This window comes from Schistocerca americana, chromosome 1, assembly GCF_021461395.2.
Source record: "Schistocerca americana isolate TAMUIC-IGC-003095 chromosome 1, iqSchAmer2.1, whole genome shotgun sequence".
NCBI classification, from domain to species: domain Eukaryota; kingdom Metazoa; phylum Arthropoda; class Insecta; order Orthoptera; family Acrididae; genus Schistocerca; species Schistocerca americana.
In genome coordinates, this window is record NC_060119.1 from 1,034,832,948 (window position 1) to 1,034,853,783 (window position 20,836).

Sequence of the window (20,836 nt, forward strand, 5' to 3'; positions counted from 1 at the left end):
TTCAGCATTTTTCCCTGATAAATTTTGAGATCCCAATGGTAAGTAAAGACATAAGCTGACAACAAAAGGTAAGGACTTTTGAATTTCACCCCCTTGTGAGCAAAAATCTTAAGTACTAATATCAACATCTTTTGTAATGAACTGTCCTTAGATGGAGAAAGCAGGCCAAATGGTATATGTGTTTAATTAAGACCACTGTTTTCATTTTATTTCAATGGAATGAAACACATTTGGTGACAAAAATATGCATTTCCTTGGAGTCAAATGACATATTTAAAATATATTTCCTGATTTCAAAAATAACCTCAGAAATATGTAGACATCTTGAAAGAAGTGCATAAAGGCGGGAAGAGTTGTGCAAACCGACACTATAGGTGACCAATAAAATATCAGTTCTACTATGTTTGTTATTGTCAGTTATTACCCACTGTGTAATGTCTATTATTTTACAGGTATTGTGTGATTTTTCTTTCAAGAAATATATGAGTACATAGTATACAAACCACCAGCCACTGCCACAATTTACTTCTTCTTATCATCCATGCTTTCTAAAATATAAACTACTTTCTAGGTGCCAAAAAGTACTAGAATAAATAAAATGTCTATAAAATGCTGCACTGTACAATGCACTTGCAGTGAGACAGTCGCAATTCCTGAATCCATCGCACGAGGCCTCTGGCCTGCCCTGGAGCACTGCAGTCCCAGGTCCTTGGATAAACCACTAAAATCCTCCACATTATGCCAAACACAAACAGACCCAGCCTGTGGGTAGGTCAGTGAGACTAGATCCGACAGGTAGGGCTTGCACATTGGTGGGAAACGATGGGCTTCAGATCAGCTGAAATGGCTGCAGTTTTGCCCCGTCGTGGAAGTCTACTTGTGTGGACAGCTATTTATATGTCACAGACAGTGGTCTGCAGTCCTGAGACTGGTTTGATGCAGCTCTCCATGCTACTCTATCCTGTGCAAGCTTCTTCATCTCCCAGTAAGTACTGCAACCTACATCCTTCTGAATTTGCTTACTGTATTCATCTCTTGGTCTCCCTCTACGATTTTTACCCTCCACACTGCCCTCCAATGCTAAATTTGTGATCCCTTGATGCCTCAGAACATGTCCTACCAACCGATCCCTTCTTCTAGTCAAGTTGTGCAACAAACTCCTCTTCTCCCCAATTCTATTCAATACCTCCTCATTACTTATGTGATCTACCCATCTAATCTTCAGTATTCTTCTGTAGCACCACATTTCGAAAGCTTCTATTCTATTCTTGTCCAAACTATTTATCGTCCATGTTTCACTTCCATACATGGTTACAATCCATTCAAGTACTTTCAGAAATGACTTCCTGACACTTAAATCTATACTCGATGTTAACAAATTTCTCTTCTTCAGAAACGCTTTCCTTGCCATTGCCAGTCTGCATTTTATATCCTCTCTACTTCGACCATCATCAGTTATTTTGCTCCCCAAATAGCAAAACTCCTTTACTACTTTAAGTGTCTCATTTCCTAATCTAATTCCCTCAGCATCACCCGACTTCATTCGACTACATTCCATTATCCTCGTTTTGTTTTTGTTGATGTTCATCTTATACCCTCCTTTCAAGACACTGTCCATTCCATTCAACTGCTCTTCCAAGTCCTTTGCTGTCTCTGACAGAATTACAATGTCATCGGCAAACCTCAAAGTTTTTATTTCTTCTCCATGGATTTTAATACCTATTCCGAATTTTTCTTTTGTTTCCTTCACTGCTTGCTCAATATACAGATTGAATAACATCGGGGAGAGACTACAACCCTGTCTCACTCCCTTCCCAACCACTGCTTCCCTTTCATGTCCCTCGACTCTTATAACTGCCATCTGGTTTCTGTACAAATTGTAAATAGCCTTTCGCTCCCTGTATTTTACCCCTGCCACCTTCAGAATTTGAAAAAGCGTGTTCAGGTCAACATTGTCAAAAGCTTTCTCCAAGTCTACAAATGCTAGAAACGTAGGTTTGCCTTTTCTTAATCTATCTTCTATGATAAGTCGTAGGGTCAGTATTGCCTCACGTGTTCCAATATTTCTACGGAATCCAAACTGATCTTCGCCGAGGTCGGCTTGTACTAGATTTTGCATTTGTCTGTAAAGAATCCGCGTTAGTATTTTGCAGCCGTGACTTATTAAACTGATAGTTCGGTAATTTTCACATTTGTCAACACCTGCTTTCTTTGGTATTGGAATTATTATATTCTTCTTGAAGTCTGAAGGTATTTCACCTGTATCATACATCTTGCTCACCAGATGGTAGAGTTTCATCAGGACTGGCTCTCCCAAGGCTGTCAGTAGTTCTAATGGAATGTTGTCTACTGCCGGGGCCTTGTTTCGACTCAGGTCTTTCAGTGCTCTGTCAAACTCTTCACGCAGTATTATATCTCCCATTTCATCTTCATCTACATCCTCTTCCATTTCCACAATATTGTCCTCAAGTACATCGTCCTTGTATAGACCCTCTATATACTCCTTCCACCTTTCTGCTTACCCTTCTTTGGTTAGAACTGGGTTTCCATCTGAGCTTTTGATATTCATACAAGTGGTTCTCTTTTCTCCAAAGGTCTCTTTAATTTTCCTGTAGGCTGTATGTATCTTACCCCTAGTGAGATAAGCCTCTGCATCCTTACATTTGTCCTCTAGCCATGCCTGCTTAGCCATTTTGCACTTCCTGTCGATCTCATTTTTGAGACGTTTGTATTCCTTTTTGCCTGCTTCATTTACTGCATTTTTATATTTTCTCCTTTCATCAATTAAATTCAGTATTTCTTCTGTCACCCAAGGATTTCTACTAGCCCTCGTCTTTTTACCTACTTGATCCTCTGCTGCCTTCACTACTTCATCCCTCAAAGCTACCCATTCTTCTTCTACTGTATTTCTTTCCCCCCTTCCTGTCAATTGTTCCCTTATACTCTCCCTGAAACTCTGTACAACCTCTGGTTTAGTCAGTTTATCCAGGTCCCATCTCCTTAAATTCCCACCTTTTTGCAGTTACTTCAATTTTAATCTACATGTCATAACCAATAGATTGCGGTCAGAATCCACATCAGTCCCTGGAAATGTCTTACAATTTAAAACCTGGTTCCTAAATCTCTGTCTTACCATTATATAATCTATCTGAAACCTGTCAGTATCTCCAGGGTTCTTCCATGTATACAACCTTCTTTCATGATTCTTGAACCAAGTGTTAGCTATGATTAAGTTGTGCTCTGTGCAAAATTCTACCAGATGGCTTCCTCTTTCATTTCTTACCCCCAATCCATATTCACCTATTACGTTTCCTTCTCTCCCTTTTCCTACTGCCGAATTCCAGTCACCCATGACTATTCAATTTTCGTCTCCCTTCACAATCTGAATAATTTCTTTTATTTCATCATACATTTCTTCAATTTCTTCGTCGTCTGCAGAGCTAGTTGGCATATAAACTTTTACTACTGTAGTAGGCATGGACTTTGTATCTATCTTGGCCACAATAATGCGTTCACTATGCTGTTTGTAGTAGCTTACCTGCATTCCTATTTTCCTATTCATTATTAAACCTACTCCTGCATTAACCCTATTTGATTTTGTGTTTATAATCCTGTGTTCGCCTGATCAAAAATCTTGTTCCTCCTGCCACCGGACTTCACTAATTCCCACTATATCTAACTTTAACCTGTCCATTTCCCTTTTTAAATTTTCTAACCTACCTGCCCGATTAAGGGATCTGACATTCCATGCTCCAATACGTAGAACGCCAGTTTTTCTTTCTCCTGATAAGGACATCCTCTTGAGTAGTCCCCGACAGGAGATCCAAATGGGGGACTATTTTACCTCAATATTTTACCCAAGAGGACGCCATCATCATTTAATCATACAGTAAAGCTGCATGCCCTTGGGAAAAATTATGGCCGTAGTTTCCCCTTGCTTTCAGCCGTTCGCAGTACCAGCACAGCAAGGCTGTTTTGGTTAGTGTTACAAGGCCAGATCAGTCAATCATCCAGACTGTTGCCCTTGCAACTACTGAAAAGGCTGCTGCCCCTCTTCAGGAACCACACGTTTGTCTGGCCTCTCAACAGATACCCCTCCGTTGTGGTTGCACCTACGGTACGGCTATCTGTATCACTGAGGCACGCAAGCCTCCCCACCAACGGCAAGGTCCATGGTTCATGGGGGGGGGGGATGTAGAAAAGACAATCACACCCTCAAAGCTAAATTTTCGGCCATAGCCTTTGTCAGAAAACTAGAGCACATAGACAATCTCCCAGACATAACTCATGCACACTTGACTGCCATCTCTGGCTGCTGTGTCAGTGATCACTTAGAATCAGATCCAAGCAAACCACTCCTCATGCCTCCCTGCCTCTCATCAGCAGCTGCTAGGATAGCGGTCAGATGTGGTGGCAGCACTGACTGCAAGCTGAGGAGAGTGGTAGGAAGGGGAGAAGCAACAAGAATGAGAGAGTAGGGAAGTGGCGCCCAGCCCGCGACAATGCACGACAACTCATAAACAAGCCATTTCATCTATTGAAGCAAAACAAGATTCTTCCAGTGTTTTTTCCAAATTTCCCTGACTTCTCCGACACATTTGAAATTCCCCGATATTCCCTGATTTCCAGAACTTGTGGCACCCCTGAAAATGGAGTGCCTCACCATTGGTTTGCTAGAAATGTTTTGTGCAGTATTATTGTGGCGGTCACATACTCTGTTTTTGTAAGAATTGTTTTATATTTTCTTGAATTCCTGTTACCTCTGACTGCTTTAAATGTGTTAAAAAGTGCACTCCAGGCATGTTAAAACATGGGGTATAGTCTGTCTGTAAACTGAAGAGCGAGCAGCGCCTTTGGTGGGGGAAGTGGCCTTTCCCGGAAGAACGCTGCCACTGGCCTACAGGGCCACCCAAAATCAGTTGCCCTGTTACCCGTCTAGCGGTGTAGTTCAGCGTGCAGTGATATACTGATATACGTCGTTTCTGTTTGTGGAATCTTTGTTGCCAGCGTCAGTCAGTTGACTTTGTGTACTCACTGATATACTTCAGTATCCCGAAGTGATGGATAATCGCCCTGCATTGCAAGAAAATGTGCGGAATACGAAGAAGAGGACGTATTTGCGGAGTAACGAGCGTTCGATCGTCTCTAACGTTATTACAGCGTGTGTTAAGGAGGCAACACAAAAAGAACTGTTGGTTAACATTAACAGCCCCAATCAAAGGGCTGCAGTTTATGCAAACGTCAGCCTCGCCACTATAGGACGCATAAGGAAGGAACGTGAAAACAAGCCGCATGGTTTACTGGAATCGCCGCGAAGGAAAACTGAAAATTTAGGGAGGAAACCCATCGTCATAGACAGTTTCACAAAATCAGTCATTCGACAAACGATGGAGGACTTTTACATAAACCAAAAAATAGTGCCGACATTACGGAAATTGCTTAATGCCGTGAAACAAAAAATACATTTTCCTTGGCAGAAAGATGTTTTACACAAGACATTGCGTGAAATGGGATTTACCTGGAAAAGATCTGTAAGTAAACGAAAGATTCTCGTAGAAAGAACGGATATAATTGACTGGCGATGTAAGTATCTGATCCAAGTGAGGAAATTAAGGGAGCTAGGCAGAAAATTCTTTTATATTGATGAAACTTGGGTGGACAATAACATTACTTACAGAAAATGTTGGCAGGGCCCTGGCGTTGAGGGCATTATGGACAATGTTAGCGGAAGCAATAGGATTATAGTGGTGAATATTGGATCAAAAGATGGGTTCTTACCCAACGCACAGTTGGTTTATAAAGCGGGTTGTGCAACAGGAGACTACCATGGGCAAATGAACTACGAAAATTTTTCTAATTGGATATCGAATAAAGTGATTCCGAATCTGCCACCGAACTGTGTTATTGTTATGGACAACGCTTCATATCACAACAAGGAACACAACAAAGCTCCAACTAGGTCCTCGAATAAAAGCGAAATGATTGAATGGTTATTAAAAAATAAGGTGGAAGCTGAGTTGACAATGAGAAAAACAAAATTATTTGATTTAATTAAACAACATAAGCCGGAAGACAAAGTATTTGAAATTAATAAAATACTTGAAGCCCATGGACACACTGTGCTGCGACTTCCACCATACAACTGTGACTTAAATCCAATTGAAATGGCGTGGGCAAAGCTCAAGAATTTCGTCAGAGGAAGAAATATTCTTGGAGATATTTGCATGACGAAGTTGCTGCAGTTGGTGAAAGAAGGTATGTAGACATTTTCTGAGCTTCCATGTTTTATTCCGAACTAAATTTTGCCGTAACCGAAAGAGAGCGTATACAAAAACTTGTCCCAATTGTTACAGGTTTTGAAACGATAAGTCAAGAAGACTGGAGTGCATACTGCCTCCATGTGGAGAAACTTGAAAGAGAATATTGGGTTAAGGATGGGGTTATGGAAGACATAATAGACGCTATAGTTATTAATTTAGAAAGTGATGACGACGAGGACGACGACGACGACGACAGTAATGATAGTGACAATGTTGATGATGACCTCTAAAATACGATGTATGTAAACAGGCAATGAATATTTTTTTGAAAAATATGTTGTGTGTTCTTTCAAGCCTGACTCTGCTCATACACTATGAAATTTCTTTTGGTAGAAATGTAGTACATGGTAGTAAAAGATTTTCCAAATAAATACAGTCAAATGTTGTCCAAAGCAATAAATACCATTATCACTTGTTGTACAAAACCAGGAATAACTTGAGAGCTTCATGGTAAAATCAATTAACGTTTCGCTAGCAGAACGTGATTCAATCACGTAATACATTTAATGCCTAGAGAACAGCAGCATTTGAATATACTCTGTCACTAAAACTCTATCTCGGTTACTATTCACATGATTCTAAGGAATATTGCTTAAAACATGTGTGCAATAGCTAATCTAAACACTACTGAAATTTCTTTCGAGACACGTATACCGATTCTGGACTTCTATGTAAAAAGCTTGACATACAAGGTGCGTTCACATATTAATTTTTATTTTTTGGTAAGAACTTTACTTGTTAATCTACAACAATGTTATCCTATTCAAAATATTCCCCAGTACATGCTATACACTTATGCCAGTGCTTTTTCCAATTCCCAAAACACTTTAGGAATTATTTCCTTGGGATAGTTCATAGGCCTTTTGACTGCATTTTTAATCTCACCCATTCTTGTAAAACTGCTGTCCTTTAAGGCCTGCTTTGAAATGTTTATACCACTTGTGTGTTCTGGGTTTACTCATAAGAGACTCACCAAAAGCAATATTTAACATTCCTAAAAATTTGATACACTTTATTCCATTCTTATAACAAAATTTAGTACAGATTCTCTAATCTATTTTTATACAAAACAAATAATAGTTGATGCTACCAAAACACATATAACTTTTTTGACAACTGAGAGCCGGCCGCGGTGGTCTAGCGGTTCTGGCGCTGCAGTTCGGAACCGCGGGACTGCTACGGTCGCAGGTTCGAATCCTGCCTCGGGCATGGGTGTGTGTGATGTCCTTAGGTTAGTTAGGTTTAAGTGGTTCTAAGTTCTAGGGGACTTATGACCTAAGATGTTGAGTCCCATAGTGCTCAGAGCCATTTGAACCATTTGACAACTGAGAACTGGGTAAATACCCAATATGCAAAACATTGCACAGATACTTTTCAGACATGTTTACGAAGAGAGTGGCAAAAAAAGCAGTGCAAACCGAACTAATACAAAACACGGAATTATAAATTTCTGCTTACTTTTTAAACACTCTTCGTGTTGCAAGAATTGTTAAGTTCCAATGCAGACCCTTTAAAGAAAACTTCTACATTTTAGTAAGAACAAGCCTTAAATTCTACAGGTTGATTGCACTATATCTGGTTCGTCTTACGAATAGAGGAACATACATTCACATGAAGAGGCATTCGGTTCTATGTTTGTAGTAGAATACTGACTTCCGTTCTTATGTTAATATTATTTACTCTATAATGTTTTGTTTCGAAGAAGCTATCGTCTTTTGTTTTCCTTATACTCTTAATGCATTTGTCTAAAAATAAACACAGCCGGGACGTATCTGTACGCGGCGTCGCCACAGATATGAAGCGCGCACCGCCGCAGGGCCGGTACTACGTTGTGAAACAGCCTGTAGAAGCGCCCTGTGACGTAGCAGGGTAGGCAGAGTGGGGACTCGCTTGCTCGCTCTTCAGTTTACAGACAGACTATACTTGGCGGCTAGCTAAGTGGTCGAGTAGCCATATTTTCACCTCGAGTGATCAGCAGTTTTCCAACATCCGGGCTGTGCGCATTTGTTGTTCTGATCTTATTTGTGTTCCAGTTTTCATTTTCACTTTTGACTGAGAAAATTGCACACCATCAAGGTAGGACACAGGAAGGAATTTCGGAGATTCTAACTAGAAGTGACAATGAAAATAAATTCTTTGATAGTGAAATGAAACTATATCCATCTACGATGTGTATTTGCAGACTGAAGCCATGAACAAAAATTTGTACCGAGGCCAGAAATCAAGCCAGTCAGATGTGTTAATCACTATGCCACTATGGCACAGTGGCTTTGCACAACTGTATGTACTACTGTAGCATGCTTCCCTCCTCAATCCAAATTCCCAGTTACGCCTCAGTCCACTTGACATTCCCCTAAACTTGAACAGCATTTGCAGAGGCTCTCCAACTGTACTGGATACTGAAACAGTACCTCTAAACGAAATAGCAGTCCTGCTTGAAACACAGGCATAGGTGCTTTAACCAAATGAAACTATGTATTTCCAGAGACCTTTTTCAAGCCTCTAACATCTGTGAAGTAACAAGTGTAATTAAAAAGTAATGGGAATTTGTTAGTTTTGTGGGCTTCATATATAGAATTATCAGTTGTTTTTTTTATCTTGTTGGTACACATGATAAAGTTGTATGTTTGCATTTTCAGCTATTTCAAATATTTCTTTTATTTTTGAAAGTCAAAAAGATTATGTGTGTTTTCAAGTGCTTGGCAAATTTATACTTTCAAAAAAGATGGAGCAAAGAATCTCCATTAAATTTTGCTTAAAAATGGAATAAGTGCAGTACCACATTTGAAATACTGACTGTGACTTTTGGTGAAGCTACTATGAGTAAGACAAGAGTTTATGAGAAGTACAAATGTTTCATAGGAGGTCGAGAAGATGGTTAAGATTATCACCACCTGGATGTCCAAGCATATCAATAACTGATGATGATGTGGAAGAAATAAAGAAAATGGTTCTGGAAAATTGCTGGTGATCTCAGCACATCCTCTGGCTCATGCCATGCAATTTTTTTGAATGTTTTGAGATGAAATGTGTAGTAGCAAAGTTTTTTATGAAATTGTTGAATGACGTCACAATGAAGATGACAAAGACCCAGAACCTCTAAAGAAGGTTTGGTTACAAAACATGGGTATAAGGGTATGACACTGAAACGGAGGAGCAACCTTCCCAAAGGAAACTGCCTGAAGAGCCAAGCCTGAAAAAAAACTTTATTATTTTCATCACATTATCTTCAAATACAGTAGGATAGTGCATCATGCATTCCTCCTTTATGGTCATGTGGTCAATAAGGAATACTACCTGGAAGTTAGGCACCATTTGCATGAAGCAATCCAAAGAAAATGATCAGAACTGTGACAAAATCATTCATCGAAGTTGCATCATGATAGTGCTCCTGTCACACCTCAATGCTTGTCTGTGATTCTTTGGCAAAAAACAAAACTGTAATGTTGCCTCATCCACCATATTCGCCAGACACAATCACCTGCGGTTTCTCTCTATTCCTGCAGTTGAAAAAAAGCGTGACAGAACATAATTTTGCTACCACTGATGAGGCAAGTACAGAATCGCTGAAGGAGTTGAACAACATAATGAAAAGAGAGCTCCAGAAGCGCTTCCAAGATTGAAAAAAGTGCTGGCACAAGTGAGGGGCATTAGTCTGAAGGGGACAAAGTTGATGTTGATGAATATACAAAGATTCTTTAAGAAAAACAAAAATTCCCATTAGTTACTGGTCACACCTCGTATGCTCACAGACTGAAGCAATGAATTAAAATCTGTACCAATGACGGAATTCGAACCCAGGTGTCCTGCTCAGCAGACAGATGCGCTAAACACTATTCCACCCTGACACAGTGGCTGTGCACAACGGCATGGACTACCCTAGCACACCCAAATCCCCATACACACCTCAGCCCATCTGATATTCCTCCAAAACTGGAACAGCACTGCAGAGGCTCTTCAACTGCATTGGAATAGCACCATGGCATCAAACAAAACAGGGGATCCTTCCTGAAACCTATGCATATCTGCTTTAATCGAATGAAACTATATGGTTCCAGAGACGATTTTCAAGTCTCAAACATTTGTGATGTATGTACGTATACTGATGAGACAAATGAAAATTTATACCAAGGCTGTGATTTGAACTCGGATCTCCTGCTCACCAGGCAGATGCACTAACCACTATGTCGCCCTGTTGCCCTTGAAACAAATGTTCATTCGTCTGCAATGCTATTCGAGTTTAGGGGGAATATAAAGTGGGCTGAGATGTAAATGGGAATTTGGACTGAGGAGGGAGGCATGCTAGGACAGTCTGTGCAACTGGGCAAAGCCACTGTGCCAGGGTGGCATAGTGGTTAATGCATCTCTATAGTGAGCAGATACCCGGTTTCAAATCCTGGCCCTGGTACAAACTTTCATTTGTTGCTTCAGTCTACATATACTGTATACATCTTTGATAATGATGATGACAACGCAACAGAATCTCCAAGTAACAGTTCTGAGCCAAGTAAGTCAGCTGGTACGAAACATTCATCTGTCTCTAAAAGCAATGAAAATTCTTCAGAATCTGACATTTTTCATAGTAAGAATGAATTATCTGATAAAAGAGCATGCTTCAGTGACACATTTTCCTGGAAGGAAAGTGATTTTCGGCCATTTGTGCATGCATTTGATGATTCAGCTTCAAGACACAAGCACTGATTAGGTCAAAATTACAGTATTCTGTCATTTTTCCTTGTATTTTTAACAGAAGACCTGATGAAATCCTTTGCAGATGAAACAAAAAGATTTTATTTACACAATGAGGTGACAAAAGTCATGGGATACTTCCAAATATTGTGTTGGTCCTCCTTTTGCCCAGAGTAATAAGTGCAAAAATGTTAATGGTGCAGGATGTTGTGCACAAAGTGACGTCTCAATTATGCCCCATAAATGTTCAATGGGATTCATGTCAGGCAGTCTGGGTGGCCAAATCATAGGCTCAAACTGCCCAGAATTTTCTTCAAACCAATCACAAACAACTGTTTGGGAACATGAAGTCCACAAATGGCTGTAAATGGTCTCCAAGTAGCCAAACATAATGACTTCCAATCAATGATGTTTCAGTTGGACCAGAGGACCCAGTCCATTCCATGTAAACACAGCCCACACCATTATGGAGCCTCCACCAGCATGGACAATGCCTTATTGAAACTTGGGTCCATGGCTTCATGGGGTCTGCACCACACTCGAACCCTACCATCAGCTGTTACCAACTGAAATATCAGGACTCAGCTGACCAGGCCACAGTCCTCCAGTCTTCTAGGGCCCCCTGATATTGTTTCAATCCCAGGAAAGGTGCTGCAGGTGATATCATGTTGTTAGCAAAGGCACTCACATCAGTGGTTTGCTGCTATAGCCCATTAACACCAAATTTTGCCACACTGTCCGAACAGATACTTTTGTCCACATCCCACATTGATTTCTGCAGTTATTTCACGAAGTTTTGCATGTCTGTTAGAACTGACAACTCTATGCAAATTCCACTGCTCTCAGTTGTTAAGTGAAGGCCACTGACCACAGAGTTGTCCATGGTGATAGGTAATGCCTGAAATTTGGTATGCTTGGCACACTCTTGACACTGTGGATCTTGGAATATTGAATTCCTTAACAATTTCCAAAATGGAATGTCCCATGCATCTAGCTACAACTACCATTCCGTGTTCAAAGTCTGTTAATTGCTGTTGTGTAGCCACAACCACATCAGAAACCTTTTCACATGAATCAGCTGGGTACAAATGACATCTCCACCAATGCACTGCCCATACATACCTTGTGTACATGATACTATCACGATTTGTATAGGTGCATATCGCTATCCTATGACTATTGTCACCTCAGTGTGTACCAATTCAAATATAGGAGAATCAGTGTAGTATCAATTGTAAGTGTAGAAGTAAAAAGGATTTGAAGGACTCTATTCCTTCATTACTATGTGACTGCTTATGACTCATATAAGAAAACTGAAAATTAGTGACTGCTGGTCCAGGGACTACACTTTATCACACAGTTTTCAGAGAAATTATGTGCAGATATCATTTTCTTTTAATTTTGAAAATGCTTCATTTAGTGACAACTCTGCCAGCAATGAAGAAAACAGGTTCTTCAAAATTAGAAACATTGTGGATAAAATTCACACAATTCTAGAGCTCTGCATTGATGAAAGCCTACTGTTGTTTAGAGGGTGATTATCTTTCAAACAGTATATTCTATTAAAAAGAAGTAGGTTTGGAGTAAGAAATTAGATGAAAAACAAATAAAAAAGGAAAAAAGGAAAATTACATTTTTATCTTCAACTGTGATGGTCCCAATCCTGGATTCAAAAGAAGGATGGAAAAACAACAGTATTATGAAAAGAATACATTGCTACTCATCAATGGAAGAGGCGCATAGCTGCAGAGAGCCACAATGAAAAGACTGCTAAGCATTTAAGCTTTCAGATAAAAAAATGTGAAAAACATATATAGAAGATGTGAACAGTACTCAAACACTTACAGATCCTGAGTTTGAATCTTTTCTACATGTGAATTACTGTGCTCACAAACAAAAAACCTTACATATATCAGATTCTGTAAATATGTGAAGTACAAGAACCAAAAATACAGCATTCAGCATGTCAATAAAAGAAAATTATATACAATCACTTATTCCTGATATGCAACTGTTATTCAAACACCAATGAAAAGTATTTGAAAACTTTGATTATCTGGCTTTAGAGGTTGTCTAGAGAATTTTATTGTGTTTGTGATCTTGAAATACAATGGTAAACTTCCAAAAGAGTTCTCCAGTACACAGATGTCTTCCCTTGAAAGTTTCTTGTAGAAGAGATGTTGTACTGGCACAGACGAACAGGAAAGGTTTGAATTCTCCACTTCTACGGCATTTATTTTGTAACTACTGTTCAAAACAGTAAGACTTATGCATCACAACATCAAAGGACGCTTCATGCAGGCAGTTGTCCATTTCTAATATACAAGAAGTAAATAGAAATTAAACTTTAATCACCCACTCTTGAGAAAAAAAGCTAACATTCACAATTTTACTAAAACATTTAAACATATTTTAAAGATACTGAAGTGTCACCCTAGCAATGCTTTCTCTGATATCTCTAACCTGCAGCCCACAGGTCTTTCATCGGTCAAATTCAAGTAAAGCCTGCTAGTTCCAGCTTTGTTTCAAGAAGAGAACATTTTCAGATTTTTTCTCATATAGTAGCTGTTATGCAACAATTTCTCGTGCATTGCTGAAACACTATGATGCTTTTCTTTTAGTCTGTTTCTCTGTGCTAGTAATGAGCAACTAGGTTAATGTTTTCTTCTGGACATATTCTGCATATATAAAGTCTTTCAAACAACAGAAGCTCCAGGTAGAAATACCAACAACATAGGAAAAGACAGATTGATACTTACCGTAAAGAAGACAAGTCAACTTGCAGACAGACACGATTAAAAGAAACTCATATAAATCTTTCGGCCACAGCCTTTGTTCATTAAAAGATAAATCCCGGCCTCAAGCTATGGTAACATACTGTCCTCAAACCTTCCACCAACAGTTTCCACACCCCCCATGATGCTTTTATATGGGGTTTTACATACTGAAATAAGCAGTTGCTTACACCAAGAACATGACAAGCTCATTCAGACGCAAAAATACATAAAATTTCACAGGAAGAGTGTCATGGCAGACGAACACCTACTGACTTGTCTACAAAACAAATAGACGAAAATATCTAAATAGAATGCTTGATCTCTTCAGATACTGGATCATGAAGAGATCAACACAGCAATGGAGCCGGCTGACAGTAATTCCGTAACTGCTTCCAACTTCTGCAAATCCTGATGTGTCTCATGGTAGGGACAGGGGGAAAAAAAAGTTCAAGCATAAAGCCCCTCCAGCAAAAGCTGATCATCAGAACGTTGGGACACAGCATCCAAGTTTAGTAAAGAGAGAGCCAAACATTTGAAACAGTTCTGGATTGCTGTAAATTATTTTCTTCTAGTGCAAAAAGCCACATTGTACAACATACAAATGAACAACTAAACAGAATGGCAGCAGCTTATTCATGAAGTGCTCAAGACTGCCTAAATACAGATTTTGAAGATTTGTCTGCTTTCCTTGGTGTTTTATACCTCACAAGAGAGAAAAAGTCACAGTATCTCAAAAGTGATGAACTGTGAGCCACTGATAAGACTACACCGGATTTTTTTATTGTGTCGATGAGCAAACAAAGGTTCGACACTCTTCTCCAAGCAGTAAGATTTGATGAAAGGGTGTAGAAGAACTAAAAAGATATCTGGTACCAATCAAGTATTTGATGAGTTTGTCCATGTGCAGAAGCATTGACAACAATAAAGATGGTGTTGAAGGGATTCCTTGGATGACACTGTTTCAGACAGTATATTCCAAATAAGCTTGCAAAATAAGTATAAAAGTATATGCACTCTGTGATTGTAGAACTGAATTTTTTTACATCATAAATATAGAAGTATATGAAGCAAAACAGCATACTGGTCCATACCACACACCCAATAACGCAGCAAAAGTCGTGTTCCTACTAATTTAATCCACTGAGTACACAGGCAGAAATGTGAACAGTTCACCAATGATCAACTCACAGTATGAGTACTCTGCCACAAAATATGAGAGAACTCCCACAACAACTGCCATCAACAAAGAGTACACCAGTAAATAGCAGCATTTTTGCATTTGGGGAAAAACCAGCCAACAATTGCCTCCTTTGCTCATAAGTTCCAAACAAGAAATGGAAAAAGAATTCACTAATGGTATCTACTATCCACAGCGATGATAGTACACACAATGATAGCAATGGATCAGAGGCACAGACGTTGCATGAGTTGTGCTAGGGTAACTCAGTCAGTAGAGCACTTTTCCATAGAAGGCAAAGGTCCAGAGTTAGAGTTCAGTCTAGTATACAGTTTTAATCTACCAGAAAGCTTCATATAGGCATACACTCCACTGCAAAATGAAAAATTAATTAGGAAAAAAGTTAATTTTGACAGTTAGTTGATATTCACTGAGTAACTTACCAATACATTTGAAAAGTATCACACTTCCAAGATTACAACAAAACATCCGTCCCCCATCTCCCCCCCCCCCCCCCAAACACACACAGAGAGAGGGGGAGGGAGGGAGGGAGGGAGGGAGGGAAGGAGGGAGGGAGGGAGGGAGGGAGGGAGGAGAGAGAGAAAGAGAGATAGGGTTTGTAATACATACCAAGTTCCTTGCCAGTAATCCCTCTGGAATCAAAGACAGTTGGTCCAAAAGCAGTGAGTGTTACTTTGCCACTCGCTTGTCCTACAGCCAGGAGGATATCCGGTTCTGGGTGAGGAAATATGTCAATGCATTTGATGTAGTGATGGCTCGAATTTGTGGCTAGCAGATTCGCATATGTACTGTCTGACACCTTTATACCTGTACCAGAAAAAAGGAAGAAGTATATTTTATATTTTCAAACAAAACTGTTATGTTTTAGGTAGCAACAAGCAACCTTTGTCAGCTTTTATTTGTAAATCACAAGAACCTTTTTACTAAACTGCAATACCTTTGAAAGATACTCACATGTTGCTCTTGGTGTGTCAGCTTTTGATAATACTTCGTACAGATAAATTTCAGTGCCCCACGTAATGAACTTGGTAGGATGACTGCGAGACCACTGTACCTCCAACCTTATGCCACTCATTGTGTATTTTGCTGTAATGATAACTACAAGAAGAACAAAAATTATCAAACAGGATTTTATCCAAAGTCGAAAAGAAAGCTAAATGCACACACCTATTGTTGAGTTAGCGCAAGGTATCATCCCTGAAGCTGGCAGCACTGTTCCCAGCTTTCAACTGTGAAGTGCAAATGGCTGCTGGCAAAAACAACAGCCATGTATAGAGGTTTTGTCGTAGGGACATTTACAAATTATGTTATGTGACTGGTTGATGTAGACACGATAATACGCTACCTACAGCTCACTGCAACTGTCAGGGATTTTTTTATGCTGACTCAATTATAGTACAGAAATCATTTTACCGGGTGTCCAATAATACACAAAGATGGTGTAGAAATCTGATTTGGAGCTGTCACATCAAAGCACAGATTTCTTAATTCTGCAGTACAGCTAGAAATATCAAAATATAACAGACTTTTAACTCAAAGATACTAGACATTGTGATGTTCCACTATTACTTCACCACAAATTACAATGACTACACTGGTCTAAAAATTGGTTATTTACGACAGATGAGATCAATCTGTGAGAAATGGTGAGAAATATGTCAGAATTTACAATGACTGCACTGGTCTAAAAATTGGTTATTTACGACAGATGAGAGCAGTCTTTGTTAAATGGTGAGAAATACGTCAGAAAAGAGTGTGTGTTTGGGGGGGGGGGGGGGGGGAGCACATGCGTCACTTTAGCTGAATGCAATAACTGGCACAATCCCTATACCACAAAGCCACAATCCATACACCATATGGGAAAAGAGAAGCTAATCTTTCAAACTAGAGCTGATTTGGCAGTTACACACGATGAGTTAATATAACTTCAAGCTACAGTAATGTTCAGGCTAGATCACAAGAACTGAATGCAGTCAGCCTGCCTTTCCACAGAAATGATCTAAGAGACACTGCATCTCTGATATTATCATCTAACACATCTCAGCTGCATGCTTTGGAGAGTGTATTGACAAGACTATGTAGGTAACTCACATTCAGAAGGATCCTAACAGCAGCTTGCTTAGGGTGCAGACTAAGAACAAAAAGTAAAATGTTGTAGTGACCAAGAAATTCTTACATGTATGTGGTAGTCACTGGAGGGGAATGTACAACTAAGTGATTATTGTCTCTTAATCTGCATTTTTAAGCCAATAGGAGAGCACAGCTATGTGACCTATGAGTTTTACTTTCAGGAAATATCTTGGCACAGACAAGCGTAATTATAGTCAGGAACGCAGGCAAAAGTTTGGGTTTTAGCTTCAATTATGTAATGAAGGATGATATCAGGCCCATCAATGAGAAAGCTTCTCGCACTAGTATGAAGATTTTGTTGCACTTTGTGTAGTACGACAAGCCTTGGAACATTTTACTGCCAATCTCCTTAACACCCAATATCCTTAACATCGGTTTTTTGCAGGATTCTGAAACATATTCTCTGTTCGAATATAATGAATTTCCTTGAGACAGAGAAGTAGCTGCCCATGCATCAGCACGGCTTTAGAAAGCATCGCTCCTGAGAAACGGAACTCGCCCTTTTTTCACATGATATCTTGCGAACCATGGATCCATGGATGAAGGGTATCAGACAGATGCAATATTCCTTGACTTCTGGAAAGCGTTTGACTCGGTGCCCCACTGCAGACTCATAACTAAGGTACGAGCATATGGGATTGGTTCCCAAGTATGTGAGTGGCTCGAAGACTTCTTAAGTAATAGAAACCAGTACATTGTCCTCGATGGTGAGTGTTCATCAGAGGTGAGGGTATCATCTGGAGTGCCCCAGGGAAATGTGGTAGGTCCGCTGTTGTTTTCTATCTACATAAATGATCTTTTGGATAGGGTGGATAGCAATGTGCGGCTGTTTGCTGATGATGCTGTGGTGTACGGGAAGGTGTCGTCGTTGAGTGACTGTAGGAGGATACAAGATGACATGGACAGGATTTGAGATTGGTGTAAAGAATGACAGCTAACTCTAAATATAGATAAATGTAAATTAATGCAAATGAATAGGAAAAAGAATCCTGTAATGTTTGAATACTTCATTAGTAGTGTAGCGCTTGACACAGTCACATCAATTAAATATTTGGGCGTAACATTGCAGAGCGATATGAAGCGGGACAAGCATGTAATGGCAGTTGTGGGGAAGTTGGATAGTCGTCTTCGGTTCATTGGTAGAATTTTGGGAAGATGTGGTTCATCTGTAAAGGAGACCTCTTATAAAACACTAATATGACCTATACTTGAGTACTGCTCGAGCGTTTGGGATCCCTATCAGGTCAGATTGAGGGAGGACATAGAAGCAATTCAGAGGTGGGCTGCTAGATTTGTTACTGGTAGGTTTGATCATCACGCGAGTGTTACGGATATGCTTCAGGAACTCAGGTAGGAGTCCCTGGAGGAAAGGAGGCAATCTTTTTGTGAAACGCTACTGAGGAAATTTAGAGAACCAGCCTTTGAGGCTGACTGCAGTACAATTTTACTGCCGCCAACTTATATTTCGCGGAAAGACCACAAAGATAAGATAAGAGAGATTAGGGCTCACACAGAGGCATATAGGCAGTCATTTTTTCCCTCGTTCCATTTGGGAGTGGAACAGGGAGAGAAGATGCTAGTTGTGGTACGAAGTACCCTCTGCCATGCACCATATGGTGGATTGCAGAGTACGGATGTAGATGTAGATCTCGGAGAGCCATTTAGATGCAAAGAACGTTCAACAATAACTGTGGCTGTTACACCAGCCCTCCCTTGACTTCATCACACATGGCAGGGTAGGGATCTGAATGGCTCTGGAAGAGACTACCTGCACTACTAATTGTTTACCTACGTATTCTCCATCTGATACACACAATGTACGAATTTTTACTAAGTCTGCTGGCTAAGTTTTGATAAATTGAAACTTGGATGACAGAATGGGTATGGCATTCCATGCTGCTTCAACTCAATGCTGGAGTTCACTAATCGTAGTGACTGGTGAGAGCAGTCATACTAATCTCTCAACAAAATAGAGCCAAATATTTTTCAGTGGGTGAGAGATGTGGAGAATGTGTTGGCCAGGGCAACAGAAGTTCCAGATGCTAAGTTCGTTTTTTTTTTTTTTTTTTGCAGATGATACAAACATCGCAATACATGGCAAGTCAGGTACAGATCTAGAAATGGCTGTAATCAAATTTTCACTGACATTAATAAATGGTATAAAAGTAATTCACTCTCATTATACTTAGAAAAGACACACCGTAAGCAGTTCAGAACCTGTAAGAGATTTCCTTCCAGCATGTGTCTAACAAATGAAGACACACAGATCGAAGAGGTTGATAGCATTAAATTTCTGGGATTACAACACAATAAAAATTCAATTGGTAAGGGCCTATCACAGAACTGCTGAAGCACCTAAACAAGTTTGTATTTGCAAAGGGAATGATGTCAGAGATATAAAAGTAAAAAGACCTGCATATTTTGCTTACTTTCATTCTATCATATCATATGGGACCGTATTCTGGGGTAACCCATCAAACTGAGAAAAAGTTTTTAAGAGAGCAAAAGCATGTAATAAGACTCATTTATGGTGTAAATTCAAAAACATCAAGTAGAAACCTGTTCAAGGAGCTGTGCTACTTCTCAATATATTCATTCCTTAATGAAATTTGTCACAAATAATGTCTCTATTTCCAACCAATAGCTCAAAATATAGTATCAATACCAGGAATGAGAAAATTATAAAGTCCAAAAATCGTTCTCTTGACCCAAAAAGGGGTCCAATATTCAGGAACAGACATTTTCAATAAATTGCCAGTAATAATTAAAAATCTGGTTTCAGGTAAAGCACAGTTTAAACAGCGTCTGAAAGACTTTTTCAGAGGCAACTCCTTCTGCTCTAAAGATGAATATCTTCACAGTGACTGTTAGAAAAGCTTAAGTAAAAAATGTCTGTTGGATTTCACTTTCGACAGCACTTGGTCACAACAGTTAAAATTAGGTATTTTGTATACAATAAATTTATTAAAAGTGCATAACTATGTTTCATTCTGACAATGTATTAATTCTGTAAATATTCAGTTCCAGTTTACTGTACAGTATTCACATATTTTGACAATCTCCTGACAAATGATCAGGGAAGTGAGTATTATATTCAAGTGTTCTATATGTTGTATGTTATATTTTCTGACATATTCCACACCCACAAGAGTTGTCTGATTTTTGGATCTGTGAAACAAAAACTGAATGCAATCTGTAATCTAATCATGACTCTATTTGTTGTACAGAACTGATGTGTGATTTTTTTTTTTTTTTTTTTTTTTTGTTTGTTTGTTTTTTCATAATTTAGGGAGAGCTAACTTTCAGAGAACAACTTAATAATTCATTGGAAAATGTCATTTACCAACTCCTCTGTTGCTTCCTCTCTAATGGGATTTATAACAACACTAGTATCATCTGCAAGAAATACCAATTTTGCTTGTTAAATATCAAGTGGAAGATCATTCAAATATATAAGGAATAGGAGTGGACCCAAAACTTCTTTAGTCTTACTTCCATCATGAATCACAGTGTCAGGATTGCCTCTCTGGTGCCCCTAACTTATCCTCAATTTTCTTTCCCGTTCTTCTTTATATTATTCTTGTCAGCAACTGGGATGCATGCACTGTTAAGCTGACTGTGCAATAATTCTCGTGCTTGTCAGCTCTTGCAGTCTTCGGAATCAAAGTCAGATGGTATATTGTCAGACTCATACATTCTACACACCAATGTGAATAGTCATT

The 20,836-nt window shown here is 39.3% G+C and overlaps 1 protein-coding gene across 2 annotated transcripts in view; it reads right to left on the reverse strand.

The window, feature by feature from the left end:
• Nucleotides 1–20,836, reverse strand: part of LOC124616745 (GATOR complex protein MIOS) — a 224,283-nt gene that overhangs the window by 179,178 nt on the left and 24,269 nt on the right. For both annotated transcript variants that reach the window (XM_047145126.1, XM_047145117.1), the window contains exons 2-3: nucleotides 15,939–16,082; nucleotides 15,594–15,791 (exon numbers count right to left, since the gene is read on the reverse strand). In XM_047145126.1, the coding sequence (XP_047001082.1) occupies nucleotides 15,594–15,791; nucleotides 15,939–16,059 (319 nt within the window). In that variant the 5' untranslated portion in view covers nucleotides 16,060–16,082. The remainder of the gene's footprint in view (nucleotides 1–15,593; nucleotides 15,792–15,938; nucleotides 16,083–20,836) is intronic.